The following is a 16060-nucleotide window of genomic DNA, read 5'->3' on the forward strand; positions in this document are numbered from 1 at the left end:
CCAAGCCGGGGACACTTTGGCGCTTGACCCCGCCTTCCTCTAGTGCGCCGAAGGTTCCCCGCGACCTGCTCATCGTCATCGGGAGGGCGACGCTAAGTCAGCACACTAGCCGATCATGAGGATTATTGTCCGAGAGTTGTGCGTTGATGATATGAGATGCTGAAGTCTCGGTGTGAAAAGACGGTTGATGGAATGTGAGATGGTGGAACCTCAGCTTTACCGATATGCCTGCCGTACCTGCCTGCCGCGGTGACACGTCGGAAATACTAAAATGCGCCGAGGAAGGTGGTACACATATCCCGCAGTTATGTCTAGTTTACCATCTGGATATCATTACATGACCACGAAAACTGCCAATGTCTTCATAAGCGGATTTCAGGTTTATTTGAAAAGATAAGACAGTTTCATGGGGGTATTACATTAAGAAACAACGCTATCTACCTTAAACGTCCTCCCGCTACAAATGTTCCCTCAAAAGAGTCAGACAGGTAAAAGGTACCGTCTACTCGTACAGCAAAACGCCTTGTGGTATCATGCCTTCGATCCTCCGTCAATGTATCGTTATCCTAGCGTATATATCATCCACCAACATGTTACTTAGTTGTTGTCATCATCGTCAGAGAAGAAGTTCAAGATGGCCTTGACCGCCATAGGGCCCAGCCCATGAGGTGGGTAACAGATGTAGCTCGGGTCGTCGATTGCACCCAGCTTCTCACGGAACTCAGTCTTGTTTGTGAGCTTGAGTTCGGTCGCGATGGCGTGGTATGCACGGCTGAGCACCTTAACACGAGTGCCCTTGACGTTGTGTCCTGGGCTGAACTTGGAGCTAGCACCGCCACCAAAGGTAACGCTGGTTGCGCCACTAGCGGCGACCTGCTTGAGAGCATGCGTGACAATGTACTCAATTGAACCACCCGGTGCGCCGGGGAAGTCGAGAGAGTACTTGACTTGCCAGCCATGGTCGGGTGAGAGCTGCGCCATGGCGACAAAGGCAGCGATGGTGCCATCGGGTGTGTAGGCGATGTGGTATTGACGGTGCTCCTCATCTTGCCATGGGTGGATGTTGGTCAGATGGACCTGCTTGCCCTTGCGGTTGTTCAGCCAATCTGTTACACGAGCATCAACCTTCTGCTTGACATCTGCTGGTGGTGGTGAGCCGAGGGCATAGTCACTGATCTTGACGCCTTCCTTCTCCGCATGGCGGATCTTGCGCTGGACGTCAGAGTCCTTGTCCGCGGGGTTGTGTACTGGGTCTACACGCTGCTCTCCAGTAACAGAGAATGTGCGCCAGTTGAACTTGGTTGCAAGAACCTCTTCCGTAGCCGCTCCCACAAGGAGCCAGAGCGGCTTCAGGTTGCGCTCCTTCTTGATGTACTTGAGGTAACCAGCCATGGTTTTGAGGTATTGAGACTCGTGGCAAAGAGGGTCACCGACAGTAATGGCGAAACCATCTTGAGGTACGAAGCCGACAGCCGCACCAGTGTTCTCATCACGCCAGATTTCTGTGCGAGGCTCCAGCCACGAGGTGTTTGTGGCGTCACCGTAGTTGGCGATAAGCTTCTCGATGGGCTGGAGGTCGATCTTGGCAATGGCACGATCCTGTCCTTCCCATGGAGGGTGCATAGTGCTTGCCTCAGGATGACGCAACTGCTTGATAACCGGCTTCTCCGGTAAGCTCTTCGGGTCGCGAGGGAACATGGAAGCATGGCGAATGTTTCCAAGATTCATCATCAACATGAGAATACGCTCAAGACCGATACCGCCACCACCGTGGGGCGGTGCTCCCCATTGGAAGCCTTGGATATACTCCTCCATCGAGCTGGGGTCAACCTTGAGTTTGCGCATCTTCTCCAGCAGCATGTTAGAGTCGTGGATACGCTGGCCACCACTAAGAATCTCCTGTCCTCTGCAGAAGATATCGAAGGAGTTGGTAACGGTGGGATCGTTCGGGTCATTCATGGCATAGAACGGACGCGCATTGGCTGGGAACTTGTCCAGAATGTAGTAATCGGTTCCAAGCTTCTGCTTGATGACACGGCCGAGCTGCACCTCATCCCTGGTGCCTAGATCCTCGTTCACGTCAAGCTCGTTGCCGTCATCGTCCCTCCAGCCGGACTCGTTCAGCATGCGGACACCGTCAGCGAAGGGGATGATTGGTGTCTGGTCCAGCCAGACAAGGTCTTCGTGCGGGAAATGCTTCTTGATGATCTCAATCTCGGGACGGTATTGCTCGTAGATACCTTTGAAAATTGCCTTAAAAGTGCGATCCAATACACGGAGGACCTCGTGGTAATGCTCGTCGATCTGCATCTCCAGATCCAAACCAGTGTACTCAGTCAAATGACGGTAAGTGTTACTGTTCTCGGCACGGAAGACAGCGCCAATCTCATAGACCTTGCCGAAGTCTGCGGAAATGGCCATCTGCTTGGCTAGTTGAGGACTCTGGGCAAGGAAGGCACCTCGACCGAAGTAGTCGATCTTGAACACGCTAGCACCCGACTCAGTTGCACCACCTTGTAACTTGGGAGTGTGAATCTCAATGAAGCCCTCCGAATCGAGTTGGTTGCGGAAGAGTCTGCAGATACCGGACTGGATGCGGAAGATACCCTGCGATGCTGTTGTCCTCAAATCGATAACGCGGTTGTTCAAGCGTGTACGATCTGCAATCTTGACACGAGTGTGTCCCTCCTTGTGGTCTGCATTTGCAAGCTCAGCATCAACCTCAGCCTGCGAGACCTCGGCTTCGTTGACGTTGAAGGGGAGGTGGTCCGTAACGGCAGCCTCGACGTGAAGGGCGTGGACTGAAACCTCAACATCGTGAATGGTGGCGCCAAGAACCTCGCCCTGTTTGGCTTTGGGTTCCTGCAGGATACCCTTGACCAGGACAATAGTCTCGGCATCCAAGTGTTCTGCCCAGTACAGCATGTACTTTGAAATGTCTGCGTGCTCCAAGAGAACACCTTGGATGGTAGCGAGCTGCTGACGGAACATCAAGAAGACAAACTTGGAGCTCATCTTCCTGAGATGGTGGATGCGGGCACGGAAGACAACCTCCTTGCCGACATCCTTTGCGGAGAAGTCTTGAATCTTGTGGCGGGGCTCATGCCTCCACTCTCCAGAATAGGAATTGGGGTGAATGACACCGTACTTGGACCTCTGCTCCGGTGTCAATTCAGCCAGGGCTTGTTGTTCCATCTCTTTCCTCCTCCGCTCCAGCTCTTGCTCCTTCTCCAAGTTTTGCTTGTGGCGCTCTTCCTGTTGTGCCTGCTTCTCGTGCTTACGCAGTTGGCCACGAGACATGGGCTCGCCTTCGCGGTTGAGAGGAGCATCTTCGTCGCTCGAATCGTTTCCGATATGCAGCTTCTCCTTGACAGCTCGCATGGGGCTGTGGGTGGAGAGGGAGCCGGAGCGTTGGTGGCTGGACCCGGATTTGTTGGTTCCAGTGCGGTTCGGGCTCTCGGTGCGGCGGTGTAGAATGCCGCTGAGGGAGCCACGGGGCTGATCGATGCTGGCCCTGCTGTCGGTAGGAGAGGCGACTTCTCCGCGTTTGTGCTCGCCGCTTGGTCGCGAGCGACCCAGGGTCATGGAAGAGCGCGGCGTCGCGGCAGGCGACTGAGCGCGGCCATTGACGGAAGTGGGAGACTTGATGCCGCTGCTCTTGTCATCATCAGAGGCAGACGACCCGTGATGCCCAGGCTTGAGCTTCTCAAGCGCTTTCTTGAGGGAACTCATCGTGGTGGTGGTGATGCGAGAGCTTTGCCCGTGTGCGTGGTTAGACTACCTGAGCGCAAAGTGGGGGCAAGCAGACGCGGGGTGTGCTATTGCTGAGGGGAGACGTGAAAGGTGTCCCTAGGCAAGGAAAAAATGAATTGCTATGGATATGCTAGCAAAGCCGAGGAGGCGTGAGCCTAAGTATATCGTGGCTAGGAGCGGCGTCTGGCGTGGTTGCCGATGCGAGGGTGAAATGGCTATGACGTGACCCCCCCAATTTTGGCTACCGGAAAGCAGCGTTTCACTTACAAGCCCTTCTTAGCGCCGAGCTTGTGCACGACACAAACCGTGCGCATACGTGACGTAGATGCTTGGGGATTAATCCGCTCTAGACTTTTGTCTGGCTGCACGAGAAGAAGCCGCGGAAGCCGAAGGCAGTAGGGGAGATTACGAAGAAGAATGCCATGTGTGATGGAGGGTTTCGGTCACTATCATCACTACAAGACCCCTAACTACTATCAAGACCAGGCCTCAACAACCTGAAGACCTCATAGCTATGTAAATTCTGACAGGCCAGACAGGCGGCATGCACAGCTCTTTGTCTTTGCTGACACATTCCGCACCTCTCTCCCAATCGGTAGAGCTGCTGTCTACGCCTATCTCTTTGCAGCAGAGCGGGGGCTAGTATAGGCAATGAGATACGAAGCTTTCAGAGCCAAGATCTTCAAGGCGGCCGTACGAGCCCACTGCAGCCACAAGCCGGATACTTGTCAGCATTGGATGCAAACGATTGGAGGATGCAGAGCCATCAGTCATGCCTCAACTCGTGCTTCGGCCGCTCGGAACTGATGACTATGGCATGTGAAGGATTAGTAGAGGAAAGACTTCTTGGCTCATGCTTGACTTGCCCTTCCAGCGGCGTGTCGGGTGAAACCGAGCCTAGTCGCTCCGATGGGATTGATGGGTTTTGGCGAGTCGCATGGCATTCTGCCGGATGCGCATGGGCAGGGCCTTGAAAAGCACACAACCAACGGCCAACAACCCGCGACGGCCCTGACATCTCCTTGCAACACCAGATTTCCCTGAAAAACCTGCTGCTTTGCCGCTCAGCGTCACAAGGGGGCGGCAGCAGTTGCGAAAGCGAGATGAACCCCCAAAAATAACCGACAGCATCGACGATCGTTATGTCGAATAACAAGTTCTTGCCAGGCACGCTGCGTTCCTGGTCATCGCACTTCAGCATGCAAATCAGCCAATCCATTGCCGATATCCGCCCCTCACCCCCACCAAGACTTCTGTCGGCACATGGTATTCAGAGAAAGTGGATTTTCACTTGGACTCATGTGCCACACTGTGCTTGAGCTATGATGATTGTGGTCTCAGCTATACTAGTAGAGCGCTTTGGAGCGGCAAGTCCAGTCGTTCAACAACAGGATCTCACCCTAGTTTAAGTCGTGCTCCACAAGCGAGATTCCGTCCCGCACGTATCTTGCTATAGTGTCATAGGCTACAACTGCTTGTTACTTCTACTCAGGCTACACCTAAGAGGTGCTCGCAGTCTCTCGTCTCTCTTATCCCTCCAACATATACAGGTAGAATACAATCCACTTCGACGATAGGACTTTTCCTTCTCGGTAGGTACTAAAATAATCGAGCATGCGTGCTCGATCAAATAGAAAAGATTCTTGGTACCACACGCTCGGTGGGCGAGCCATGGTTGAGCGATTCCAGAGACCATGAACTGAAAGGTACATCACATGTTCGCTTGTCATTGGTAGTCTGCGGGACATGATGCATTCCTCTGAGTCTAGCAGGGTGAGCTGGTTTAAAGGCCGAGAAATAGGGCTAGTATGAGCAAAAGACGAGGAAGTAGAAGCGACAGTGTTGGTGTATCAGTTGTATATACAAAACGTCTTGTCCTCAGAGACGCCCCCTAGACACCCTCAAACCTGGTGTTCTGCTCCAGTTTCTACGACTTCCCCAAAACCCAGAGCTCTCCATTGCTCGAGGTATCACTAGTCATGAACAGCCGCCCCTGAGAGTCCCAGGCCAAACCCGCAGGCCTGAAGCAACCAGAGCTGAAACTCGGTCCATTACCCTGGCACTTCTCCACAGCCGGATTGTAGAAGATGTCCTTGGCAGCTGTAGTGCTAGTCAAAGGCTCAACGGGTGTATAGTTCCCATCCGCACCAATCTTGAACTGCACAGCGACGAGCTTGAAGCCGGTGACGGGGTTGCGGTTCCAGCTACCGTGGTAGGTGATGTACATGGTCGTGCTGTCGGCATCGAACTTGCAGTCGATGGGTGCGGAGTGCGGGAACAGAGTAAGCTTGGGAGGTGTGGCTTTCTGGACGCAAGTGTCGTCGTTCATGCTGGTGCTTGGCTGTTGTGTGAAGAAGTCGCCGACTTTAAATGTCTTGTCGGTGAAGTCGCTGGGTTGCCAGACGGTGAAGCAGGATGGGTATCCGTACCAGTTTTCGTTGGGCTTGGTAACATCGCCCATGTAATGAATCTTCTCGCCAGGGTTGTTATGGTGAATATCTTTTCCGTTGCGCTTGAAGTCATCACCACTGTTCTCTACACCCCACAGCCTGTTTTGGTTGTCAGTTCGTGCTGCGCGTACTTGAACGCGAATGGTGCTCACATGTTGTTCTTGTCAAAGCAAATTCCCACGTCATTACGCTGTCCGTAGCCAGCGTTGTATCCGCCAGATACATAGTTGTAGCCTCCGCTGGGGACCTTTGACAAATCAAAGACCTTGATGATGGCACGGGCGGTCTTGGGGTCCGATGTAGCAGAGTCAATGTTGGCATTGGATCCATGGGAGACCACTAGCAAATTCGGGTTCTGTGGCGCAACAGCAAGAGTGCGGGTCAAGTGAGAACCACCGTTGTACATGCCGGTGACGATGGTCGTTCGAGTTCCCAGTGTACCCGCCGCGGCGTCGTATGGCCAAGAGTAAGCTTGAGTCATAGAGCTCGCATACAATGTCTTGCCGTCAGGGCTCATTGCGATACCGTGATTCAGATTGTTCTGCGAGACCAGCATCTTGGTAGAGGTGATACAGCCATCTGTACCCATCTTATGGTACGAGATGCCCTTACCGGACTGAACCACCAACATGTTCCCGGCACTGTCGAACTGGATGCTGCGAGGGCTAGTCAAGCCTCCCGCAATCTTCGTTGCCTTCCATCCAGCCGCAAGACTGCCCTGAAATGCAGGACTGCCGGCGCCGGAGCACGAGGCTGGAATGGCAGCAGGCGCTGCTGGCTTTACCGTCGCAGACGGGGACGGTACAACGCTTGTCACGACGGTGGTCGGCGCAGCGGAAGGTGTGGCTACAGGCGCCGTCAGCAGGTTAGTCTTGACCAAAGAATCGAAATTATCGATGCGCGCAGCGTCCAGGTTATGGATCCATTTCCCCCAGGCCTGATGAACATTGAAAGCGGAATCATTTCGAGCAGGGTTCTCGACCGAAGAGGCACCGTAGGCCCAGGCGAACTCTGTTGTACCTGTGCCATTGAGTGCATATCTTGTGTCCTCGTTATTTTGCCATCCAGTGCAGCCTTTGCATAACGCGTTGACTGTCCAGTGTGTGGCGTTTGTCTTTGTGCCTTTGAGGTATGTATGCTCGGCCCCATCGTACCCAAGCGGCAAAGCAATACCACTGCGATATATCAGTAACGCTCGAATAGACCTTGGGGATGCGACATACAAAGCGAAGCGAGCAGAGATCGTCCCGGATTGACCGTTGGGCCAAGCAACGCTCAAAGGGTTCCAGACCATATTACCTCCCCATGAGAAGCCGACCCATTGATTGGCAATCGGTGCGGTGATCCTGATAATGGCATCATACGGGTCTGTGACGTTCTTTGGAAAAGCAACACCAAATGACATTCCTGTTTCTGGCTCCGAGTACGACGAGTAACTGATTTTCGTTTCTGCATCGTAGACAACAGTAGACTGTGCCTCACCTTCTTGAGCAAGAGCTTCATCTTTGTCAGTATCGTCCTCTCAATCCAAGACTACACTCACCATAACCGGCAAGTGCGGCAGCACTGCCAAAAACTTGAGTGTAACGCATACTGGAGGGTTCTGCGGACAAGTGGCACGTATCTAGACGTTCGTAATTGTCACCCAGTAGGCATTTCTTAACTCTTTATGCGACTACCTGCAACATCTATCGTGGCAATAGAGGAGACCACGAGCCACGCCGGGATATGCCTCGATATCGTCAATCTGTAATCTGTTTTCATTCTTTTTGTATGTCTTAGATGAAAATGTTGGAGAAGGCCTGGAGAAGTCATATCGAACGACCAATCGACGCGCTCGGAATTACGCTTTGTGACGGAATGGGTATACCTCTGCGGCCGTCTATAGCTCTTAAGCATTGTGGGCAAGTTTCAGCCTGAGTTTACTGATGGAAAAGGTAGGCTGATAGTCGAAATCTGGTTGTCATGTAGTACGATTGGCCGATGAAACTTTGCCCTATCAATTTTGATGAGATGGAACCGCACTGTGACCCGGAACAATACTCGCGATAGCCAGTACTCACTCATGCAGTGTTACTGAATGACGCTAAGACGTGTCAGATCCTGGGCAAATGACGGCAGTTGACACGCGAGACGGAGCCGGGATGCTAGATTGGTGGGGAGCTTCCCTTGTTGCTGCGTCGACGTTTTATGAATGGTGTTGTATTCTTCCAAATAACCCGGCGCCCCTAGCGAGCACGAGCGTGTGGGGAGCCTGTCAGAACGTTGGAGTCTATGGAGGTTGAAATGATCGGCGGCGCCAGTTTAATATCCGACGTGTGGTTTCTACACGTGAGCAGGCCAAAGAAGGCGGTTATGATGAGGCGGCTGGTAAGTAAGGTTCCACGGTTCAAATTCCTTCCGAGACAGGCGTTTGCTAATTCCTGCACAAGGTGCAGTAGGAAGTCCCTGGAGGTGGAATTTGTCGTTGTGTTCAACGTAAGTATTCGCGTAGCACGTTCTGCTTTCGCATCTAGTCAAGATTCATATTCGAATGTTGCAGGGTAATAGTACACAGATCTCAGCACGACGCACGCCCTTCTCTTTCATGATTTCTCAGGCAAGATTCATACACGTTTGTTCATGTACGCATTGCCGAATGTCCACAGACCAAATGTTGCCAGAATGCTCAGTCCAATGGGAAGCGGCTTGCCAGATTTGATGGCTCGAGGAATTGAGCTACCAGCGAGAATAACAGAAGCGAGAAGAGCCAATTCAACACCGTAGGCTGCGCGGCTGTTGACACGGTATCCACCGAGTATATACTATTGTCTTCGTTAGACGCGCTATAGGTAGTGTTGGATATAAAGTGAGAGCATACCAGAAGTCCGACAGTACATCCAGCTGCGATTGATGGCACGGACCCGGTTCTCACGTAACCGGTGATACCACCACCAGCAGTGAGAGCACCCAGGATGAGAGCAATGTTTCCGAGAGACTTGAATGTCCAATTAGCATCCATCCATTTACATCATGACTCGTGTATAGCAGCGATTGGTGGTCACCTACCATTGTCGCGTTGTGTGCAGCTATGTAGTCTTTCGGAGAATGCAATGAAACTCAGGATGTCGCGAAGATACTTGAAGTTTGAAGGATAAACTGAGGTTGTAGAAGTTTCTCGTAGGATGCTTCGAGATGGCTGGGCCAAGTGAATGATGGCATTTGCGGGGATTCGCGGACACCCGAGGAAACCGACGCCGACTCGTAAGCCCCAGCTTAGACCAACCACGAACATCTGGCCTCAAGCTATCCACCACGAGCATCACCACCGCGCGTCATCTTCAATATCCCCTGAACGCCCACCATTCGACGTTTATCCTTAAGGCTCCACGACAATGGCCCCGAAGCAGCGCACCACTGCCCCAACTGGCGACCCATCTACAACCACCAGTGTCCCGGCATCCGCACGATCAAGCAAAGCAAACAACACAGACGCAGCAGCCATTGCGCAAGGAATATGGGACAAATACGTCTCCAAGACACCCCAGCGAACAAAGCTCCTTGACACCTTCCTCGCCTTCCTTATCATCGTCGGTGCTCTGCAATTCCTCTATGTAGTTTTGGTTGGAAACTTTGTACGTACCCAACTCCCTAGCACATTACCACTTCCAAAGTCCCGTAGCCCGCATGCATGAGAATAGAATGAGAACTGCTGGCTAACACTCTCGAACAGCCCTTCAACGCCTTCCTCTCCGGCTTCAGCGCAACAGTCGGTCAATTCGTCCTCACAGCCTCGCTGCGCATCCAGACAAACTCGGAGAACAAGGCCCACTTCGAGAACATATCACATGAACGGGCATTTGCAGATTTCATCTTTGGCAGCTTGCTACTGCACTTCTTTTGTGTAAACTTTATCAACTGAACGAAATGTACGGGGAGATTAGCAAGGGAGTCGAATATCAGGCAGACTGAACCTGCGTGCCTGTGGGTATTGAGGCGTTGCACAATGGGTTGAAGGATTCACAAAAGGAAAGCCTAGGGATTCAACATCGGTATGAATACCAGGGATGTGGACTAGGCATGGATAGCGTTGGATTCGGTAGTGGCATGTATGCTGAAAGAATCATCCTGCTATACTACAAAGCAACCACCCGGTCAATACAAGACCACAAGCGCCTAACCAAGATCCCATCTCAACCCTCTGTAGCATACTTTCCCAACCCAAACTCCTCTCTAACCGCCTCCCCCAACCTCCGAATCCCCTCCTCAATCTTCTCCCCCGGCGCCGCCGCATATGTCGCCCTAAAAAACAATGTATCATGCGTCTCCTCCGCATCCGCGTAGAACCAGCTGCCCCTCATAACCAGCGCCCCATGCTCAATAACCCGCATAAAGATACCTTCCTCAATACTCTCAATGCTCTTTTCCGGATAACTAGGATGTTTCCTGAAATCAATTTGCATCCAATGGAACATACCTGCCATGGGTGGTTTCCAGCTCATGACTTCTGTGGGCAGGTACTTGCTGCATGCAGAGAGGATAATGTCGCGGCGGTTTGTATACTGCATGCGCATGTGGATGAGCCAGTCGAGATACCCAGCGTGGCCCCAGTGTTCGTCTAGGAGCTTGAAGAGGATGAGTTGGGACATGCCGGCGGGATTCTGCGTCGACACATCAGCGTGTTTGGAGTACCGTTCTACGACTTCGGCGGGTGCGGTGATCCATCCGATGCGCGAACCGGGCGCGATGACTTTGGAGAACGAGTCCATGCGTATCACGCGGCCGTCTGTGTCTAGGGAGAGGTAGCTTGGTACGAGGGATTTGATGAAGTCGGCGTGGGAAGCTGGTGGGGGGACGGCGGGGGCGTTGGGACCGGTGTAGGGTTGCATTTGAAGGAAGTAGTATGGTTCGTCTTCTAGGATGTGAATGTCGTGCTTTTGGCAGACTTTGTAGAGAGCGTGACGGCGCTCTGCGCTTTGCGTTGCTCCCGTTGGATTCTGGCCTGTTGGGACTGTGTAGAGGAGATGGGGCTTTCGCGCTCCCCGAGCGGCCTGATCCCAGTTTGTGAGTAGGGTGTCCATTTCTGCGGGGAGGAGTCCTTCATTGTCGATTGGGACGCCGCAGACGCGTACGCCCATTGGTCGCGCGGTTTCTACAAAAGCGGAAAAGGTGTATTCCTCCGATAGGATCATGTCACCGGGCCTGGCGAACATTCTGAGGAGCATGTCGGTTGCAGATGTGCTTCCAATCGTCATAGTACACTTCCAGTCTTGGTATGGCGGGTCGTGTATCAGTTCAGTGTGCTCAGTCATGAAGCGTAAAAGTTGCGCTGAACCAGATCCCTGGCCGTAGTTGAACGCAGTGGCGATGTCGAAGTTGGATTTGTTCTCAGCAAGGTCGTGCTTGCCTGCGGTTATGGTCACACCGGTCTCTCTTGTCTCGGATTCTGAGAAGTGGCCGATCTTGGGCACCTTGATCGATAGCTCTTCGAAAGGGAAGTACTCGCTGGATGGTAAACCGCCGCCGAGAGATATGATTCCGGGTGTCCCGAGAAACTTTGCGGCCTCTTTGAGAGAGTTGCCTTTCCGGATGGTTGCTTCATGGGTCATGATGTCTAGAGATGCTAGTTAGCGTTGGATGGCTAGTGGAGAAGGCACTGAACGAAAGTGGTAAGAACATACGGCTCCATTGTTTAGCTTTAGGTTTGTGGTCATGAGACTTCAGTCTGAAATTTGCTGTATCTGACGGCGCTGCCACTCCCCATTGAGCTGCAGCTGTCTTCTTCCTTCTTCCAAGTATCTCGTTGCTTTGGACTGGCGCACTCAACGGGTTCGGGATAGTAACTCCAGATGTGTCTGAAACTGCTGAGACTTCGACTGCTGAAGGCGGTGACATCTTAGGCGATAAATTGATCTTGGAATTAGTTTGCACTTGGTGGACTCAGACTTCTTCTTTGTCGCCCTTCGCTCAGGCCTTAGTGCAACTTAGCAAGTGACTAGCAACAGTCTTGAAACCTGGTTGTTCAATCGAGTGTAGTAAAAGTTGAATGTGTTCGAGATATTCCGACTTTAAACCTCACGGTTAGAGTCAGCTATCAGCTATCGGTAATCACACGCCCTACATATGTAGTCCAAGGCGTGGAGGTGGAGCCGCGAACGTGCACCTGCATCATGCATACCCATTCGGGTAGCGGCTAGCCACGGTATCGGGAAAGCGAAGCAAGCGACACCACAAAGAACACGCGCCAAGGCCATACAGTAAGCTGTGTAACACAAGCTTCGGGCCTTCTGTATGTACATTTACTGTGACGCACATTCCTCTGCACATGGCCTGGTGCACAGTCAGTGCGGGTTATTGCGAACGTGTACTATGGGAATTGAGTATTGAGAGTACCGTGAGGACCGGACAAGAACGGAGAGCTGTGAAGTATAGCTACGTAAGATGCTGCAAAAACTGGCCAATCGGCGCTTTATGGCAACTATACTGTCACGAGATGCTGTTAGAACAGCAAAGCCGTCGACACCCGTGCTGAACAGACATCTAGTGCTACAATCCGCTGCTGTTAGGTTCATTCTACGCCGACTAGATGTTCTATCTGGAAGGTACTCTCGTTAAATTTGGCGACAGACATTTTGCTATGGCAATGTTTACAGCACGAACACATGATAGGGAGATCTGCAGATACACAACGGTTCTTGTAGTTGTCTGGTCCTATCATTAAGTTTAGTCATGCTCGTAGTGACAGCAGGTCATTGCGATACGTAGTGCCATTACCCATTAACCATTTCCACCTATCTCAACTATCCTCGAAATACAACACCATCCTGAATGCTATGACGCAACGGTGAAACATCGTCGACACGATACCAGCGAGAACGCTGAAAAGATTTTGACGCTCACATCCCAAGCAGCGATATGCAAAGGACAACGCCTTACAAACGCCGTATATGCACAACCCCATATTAAAAAGACTATCGCCATGCTCATAATGAATGGCGGAAACAACCAATCCATATGCATACGAGAAAGAAAAAAGACTAAATGCAAATCGGGTATAAAAGAAAACGCAAGGGGTGCCAGCATGAGAGGGGTCAACAACACACCTCGTTCGCTACATGACAACACAATTCTCGTCTTTTTCTTTGGCATCCTTCTCCTTGCCGGGCTTTTCTTTCTTGAGTTTGCCTTTGTCGTTGCTTGCTGGGGGGACGTGTGATTGCCCGGATGCGGCAGCTTGAATGATGGCAAGACGTTGCTTTGCCCGCTCGTCGCCGGAATCTGCAGCTTTGACATACCACACGTTTGCTTCTAGAGGATCTCTCCGACAGCCAATGCCCATCTCCGTAAAGTATCCACAGGCATATTCGGCTTTTGGAAGACCTGACTGAATTAGCAAGACACACTTGCACTGTTGCCGATGAACTTACCATGCTCTGCAGCTTTCTTAGCCCATTCGTACGCCTCGTTTTCATCCTTCTCCAGAACTGGTTCGGCACCAACCATGTACCATGCGCAAAGGTTCATCATGGCTTCGGGAATATCGGCCTGAGCAGCGCAGTTGTAGTAGTGAACGGAAAGCGCAGCATCCTTGGGACAGCGCAACAAGCCATGTTCGTAAGCTTCGCCCAGCTTCAAAGCAGCCAATGGATGACCCAATTCGGCAGACTGTGTGAAGAGCTGCACAGCATATACCTCGTCCTTGAAGATGTCGTCTCCAAAGCCTGTCTCGTGTAGCAAACCAAGCTCATACGGCGCAATATTGTACTGGAAGTCGGCAGATTCGGTAGCTCGCTTGAGCCATTTCAATCCTTCCCTATACTTGTTCTGTAGACCCATATCGCCTGTCAAACAAGCCTTTCCGAGACGTGTCGCGGCTCCAGGATGGTTCTTCGATGCAGCAGCACGATAAAACTGAACAGCTTTGGCGTAGTCTTTGCGGCAGCCCCAACCAAACTCGTAGCAAAGTGCGGCACGGAAGCCTGACTCAGCATGACCATGCTTGCTAGCAGCTACAAAGAGTGGAAACGCCCGATCGTGATCCGGCTTGTCCTTGTTGAACAGGCCTGACGCGTAACCGTCTGCGAGGTAGTACTGTGCGAATGGATAGCTGCGGTCGGCTAATCTCTGGAGAATCTGTCTTGCTTCTTTTAACAAGTCTGTGGGGTTCATGCCGTGATCGTCACTGCCATTCTCCGTCCCCAGGAGCTCGCGGGCCACTTGTACCATGAAAAGCGCAAACTCGTATTGCACTGCAGTATCTGCTGTCTTCTTGACGTTCGCCCTGTACATTTCCAGCGTCTTCTTCTGGTTAAGCAGCGAGGCATTCTGCCCCACACTGCCCCGCAGAGCTGCATTGCCAAAGTTGGTCGCAGGCGCAACTTGCTGATTGTACGGGAGGTTGGTTAGATCAATGTAGGATGACTCTGGTCTGACGTCGGGAGAACGGCGGGTCGTCGATATGGGGCGGGCGTGAGAATTAGGTGATGCGCTAGGTGACGGGGTCCCGTAAACTGAAAGGCGTGGGGATTCTGTACGACCTTGTACGTTCAGTTCTGAGCCCAGTGTATATGCAGAGTTGGGGCGCGGAACCGTGCTACGCGGAACTTGCAGCTCTCCCTCGTGCGCATGACTGTTGAAATAGCTGTTGCGCCCACTGTTGTTCGACGAGTGCTGCGACCCAGCCGTCGGGGATTGTGCGGTCTCGCGGGGAGGGTATGTTGCAGCCGGCGGGGTCGGTTGGTTCGGGTAGGATACGGGCCGGTATTGCTCCTGGGGAGTGTATATATTGTCCGTCTCATCGTGAGCTTTTGCAACGTCCATTTCCGCAACGTGTGAGAACCGACTCCCGTACGATCCGTCGCTGATATGCAGCTGTCTGAAGGGGATGTCTTGTGCGGGCGGAATCGAGCTCCCCGAGAACCTATACTCGAGGTCTGGTGTTTCTCGTGAGGGCGTTCTTGAATGGCCGTCGGAGCTTTGGTTGAAGGAAGATCCGGATTGTCTCGAATCGCGTCCTCCTGCTGCTGTGTTGTTGTGCTCGGTGATGCTGAAAGAGGGTGTGGAAGAGTGCCGCGCGGTGGGCGGTTTGCGATGCTGGAAACTACTCGAGCCGTTCAAGTCGGGGCGATGTGCGCCGTAGGCTTCTTCGTCAACGGGAACAGGTGGCAAGGCCCTCGAGGGTGGTGTTGAAGCAGCTTCGGGCATGGCTTTGGAAAATGGCGTTTCCCCCTTCCTTAGATCTATGGTGGCAGTCTTATGTCCGCCTAAATCCTGACTCGCTGCAGCGGCGGGGCTCTAAGGTGGTGGTGCAGTCTTAGTGACGACCAAATCAGCGCATGCGACAAGAAGCCGTCTACTCTGTGGATCTCTGCTACTGCTACAATCAATCTACCGTTAGCACATGAATTGCGGTGTGACGACGAGTTGCAATAATTCTTCGCCAACCTCGGCCATCAGAGGATGCGCATCCTGGATTCATGATCTGCGGTACAGAAGGGGATTAGACTCACAGGAAGCGGAGTATAAGGGTTCGCGCGGCACTTGGACCCTGAACGTTGCCGTCTAAAAAGTGTGAACAGTCTTCTAGGTGATCCCTCAACCAGCTCCGTACCAACTGCAGGCCAAGTGCAAGGTGGGAGGGCAGTGGACGCTTTTTGAAACCCCACTCGATGTCGACTCTCGTATAGAATGGCGAATAGTGGACTGAGTGGACTGGGCGGCAGAGCCCGGCTTGCTGAGGAAGCGAGATGGTGTGTGACCACAGGATGAAACGCGAGCACTATCGATCTATTCGGTAAGATCCGTAGGGGGCGCAGGCAGTCGATGGCGGCTCACGGGGGGAATATTGGCAAATGCGGAGGAAATTTTGCATGGGCATG

General features: G+C 52.5%; 6 protein-coding genes across 6 annotated transcripts; 1 reads left to right on the top strand and 5 right to left on the bottom strand.

The window, feature by feature from the left end:
* Nucleotides 1-597: 597 nt before the first annotated feature.
* On the bottom strand, nucleotides 598-3732 carry ALTATR162_LOCUS7677 (uncharacterized protein; the record flags this gene model as incomplete). The annotated part of the gene is made up of 1 exon (XM_043315306.1): nucleotides 598-3732. The coding sequence occupies one exon, from the start codon at nucleotides 3730-3732 to the stop codon at nucleotides 598-600; it is 3135 nt and encodes a 1044-aa protein (XP_043171241.1).
* A 1948-nt stretch (nucleotides 3733-5680) lies between these two features.
* On the bottom strand, nucleotides 5681-7795 carry ALTATR162_LOCUS7678 (uncharacterized protein; the record flags this gene model as incomplete). The annotated part of the gene is made up of 4 exons (XM_043315307.1): nucleotides 5681-6302; nucleotides 6356-7378; nucleotides 7427-7700; nucleotides 7747-7795. The coding sequence occupies 4 exons, from the start codon at nucleotides 7793-7795 to the stop codon at nucleotides 5681-5683; spliced, it is 1968 nt and encodes a 655-aa protein (XP_043171242.1).
* Nucleotides 7796-8809: 1014 nt separating this feature from the next.
* On the bottom strand, nucleotides 8810-9254 carry ALTATR162_LOCUS7679 (uncharacterized protein; the record flags this gene model as incomplete). The annotated part of the gene is made up of 3 exons (XM_043315308.1): nucleotides 8810-9007; nucleotides 9064-9180; nucleotides 9252-9254. The coding sequence occupies 3 exons, from the start codon at nucleotides 9252-9254 to the stop codon at nucleotides 8810-8812; spliced, it is 318 nt and encodes a 105-aa protein (XP_043171243.1).
* A 323-nt stretch (nucleotides 9255-9577) lies between these two features.
* ALTATR162_LOCUS7680 (uncharacterized protein) lies at nucleotides 9578-10104 on the top strand (the record flags this gene model as incomplete). The annotated part of the gene is made up of 2 exons (XM_043315309.1): nucleotides 9578-9817; nucleotides 9916-10104. The coding sequence occupies 2 exons, from the start codon at nucleotides 9578-9580 to the stop codon at nucleotides 10102-10104; spliced, it is 429 nt and encodes a 142-aa protein (XP_043171244.1).
* Nucleotides 10105-10375: 271 nt separating this feature from the next.
* ALTATR162_LOCUS7681 (uncharacterized protein) lies at nucleotides 10376-11791 on the bottom strand (the record flags this gene model as incomplete). Its single annotated transcript, XM_043315310.1, has 1 exon — nucleotides 10376-11791. One exon carries the CDS (start codon nucleotides 11789-11791, stop codon nucleotides 10376-10378), a length of 1416 nt encoding a protein of 471 aa, XP_043171245.1.
* A 1502-nt stretch (nucleotides 11792-13293) lies between these two features.
* On the bottom strand, nucleotides 13294-15386 carry ALTATR162_LOCUS7682 (uncharacterized protein; the record flags this gene model as incomplete). Its single annotated transcript, XM_043315311.1, has 2 exons — nucleotides 13294-13562; nucleotides 13610-15386. 2 exons carry the CDS (start codon nucleotides 15384-15386, stop codon nucleotides 13294-13296), a joined length of 2046 nt encoding a protein of 681 aa, XP_043171246.1.
* Between the last annotated feature and the right edge of the window lie 674 nt (nucleotides 15387-16060).

Source organism: Alternaria atra (genome assembly GCF_907166805.1).
Source record: "Alternaria atra isolate CS162 genome assembly, contig: 28, whole genome shotgun sequence".
NCBI classification, from domain to species: domain Eukaryota; kingdom Fungi; phylum Ascomycota; class Dothideomycetes; order Pleosporales; family Pleosporaceae; genus Alternaria; species Alternaria atra.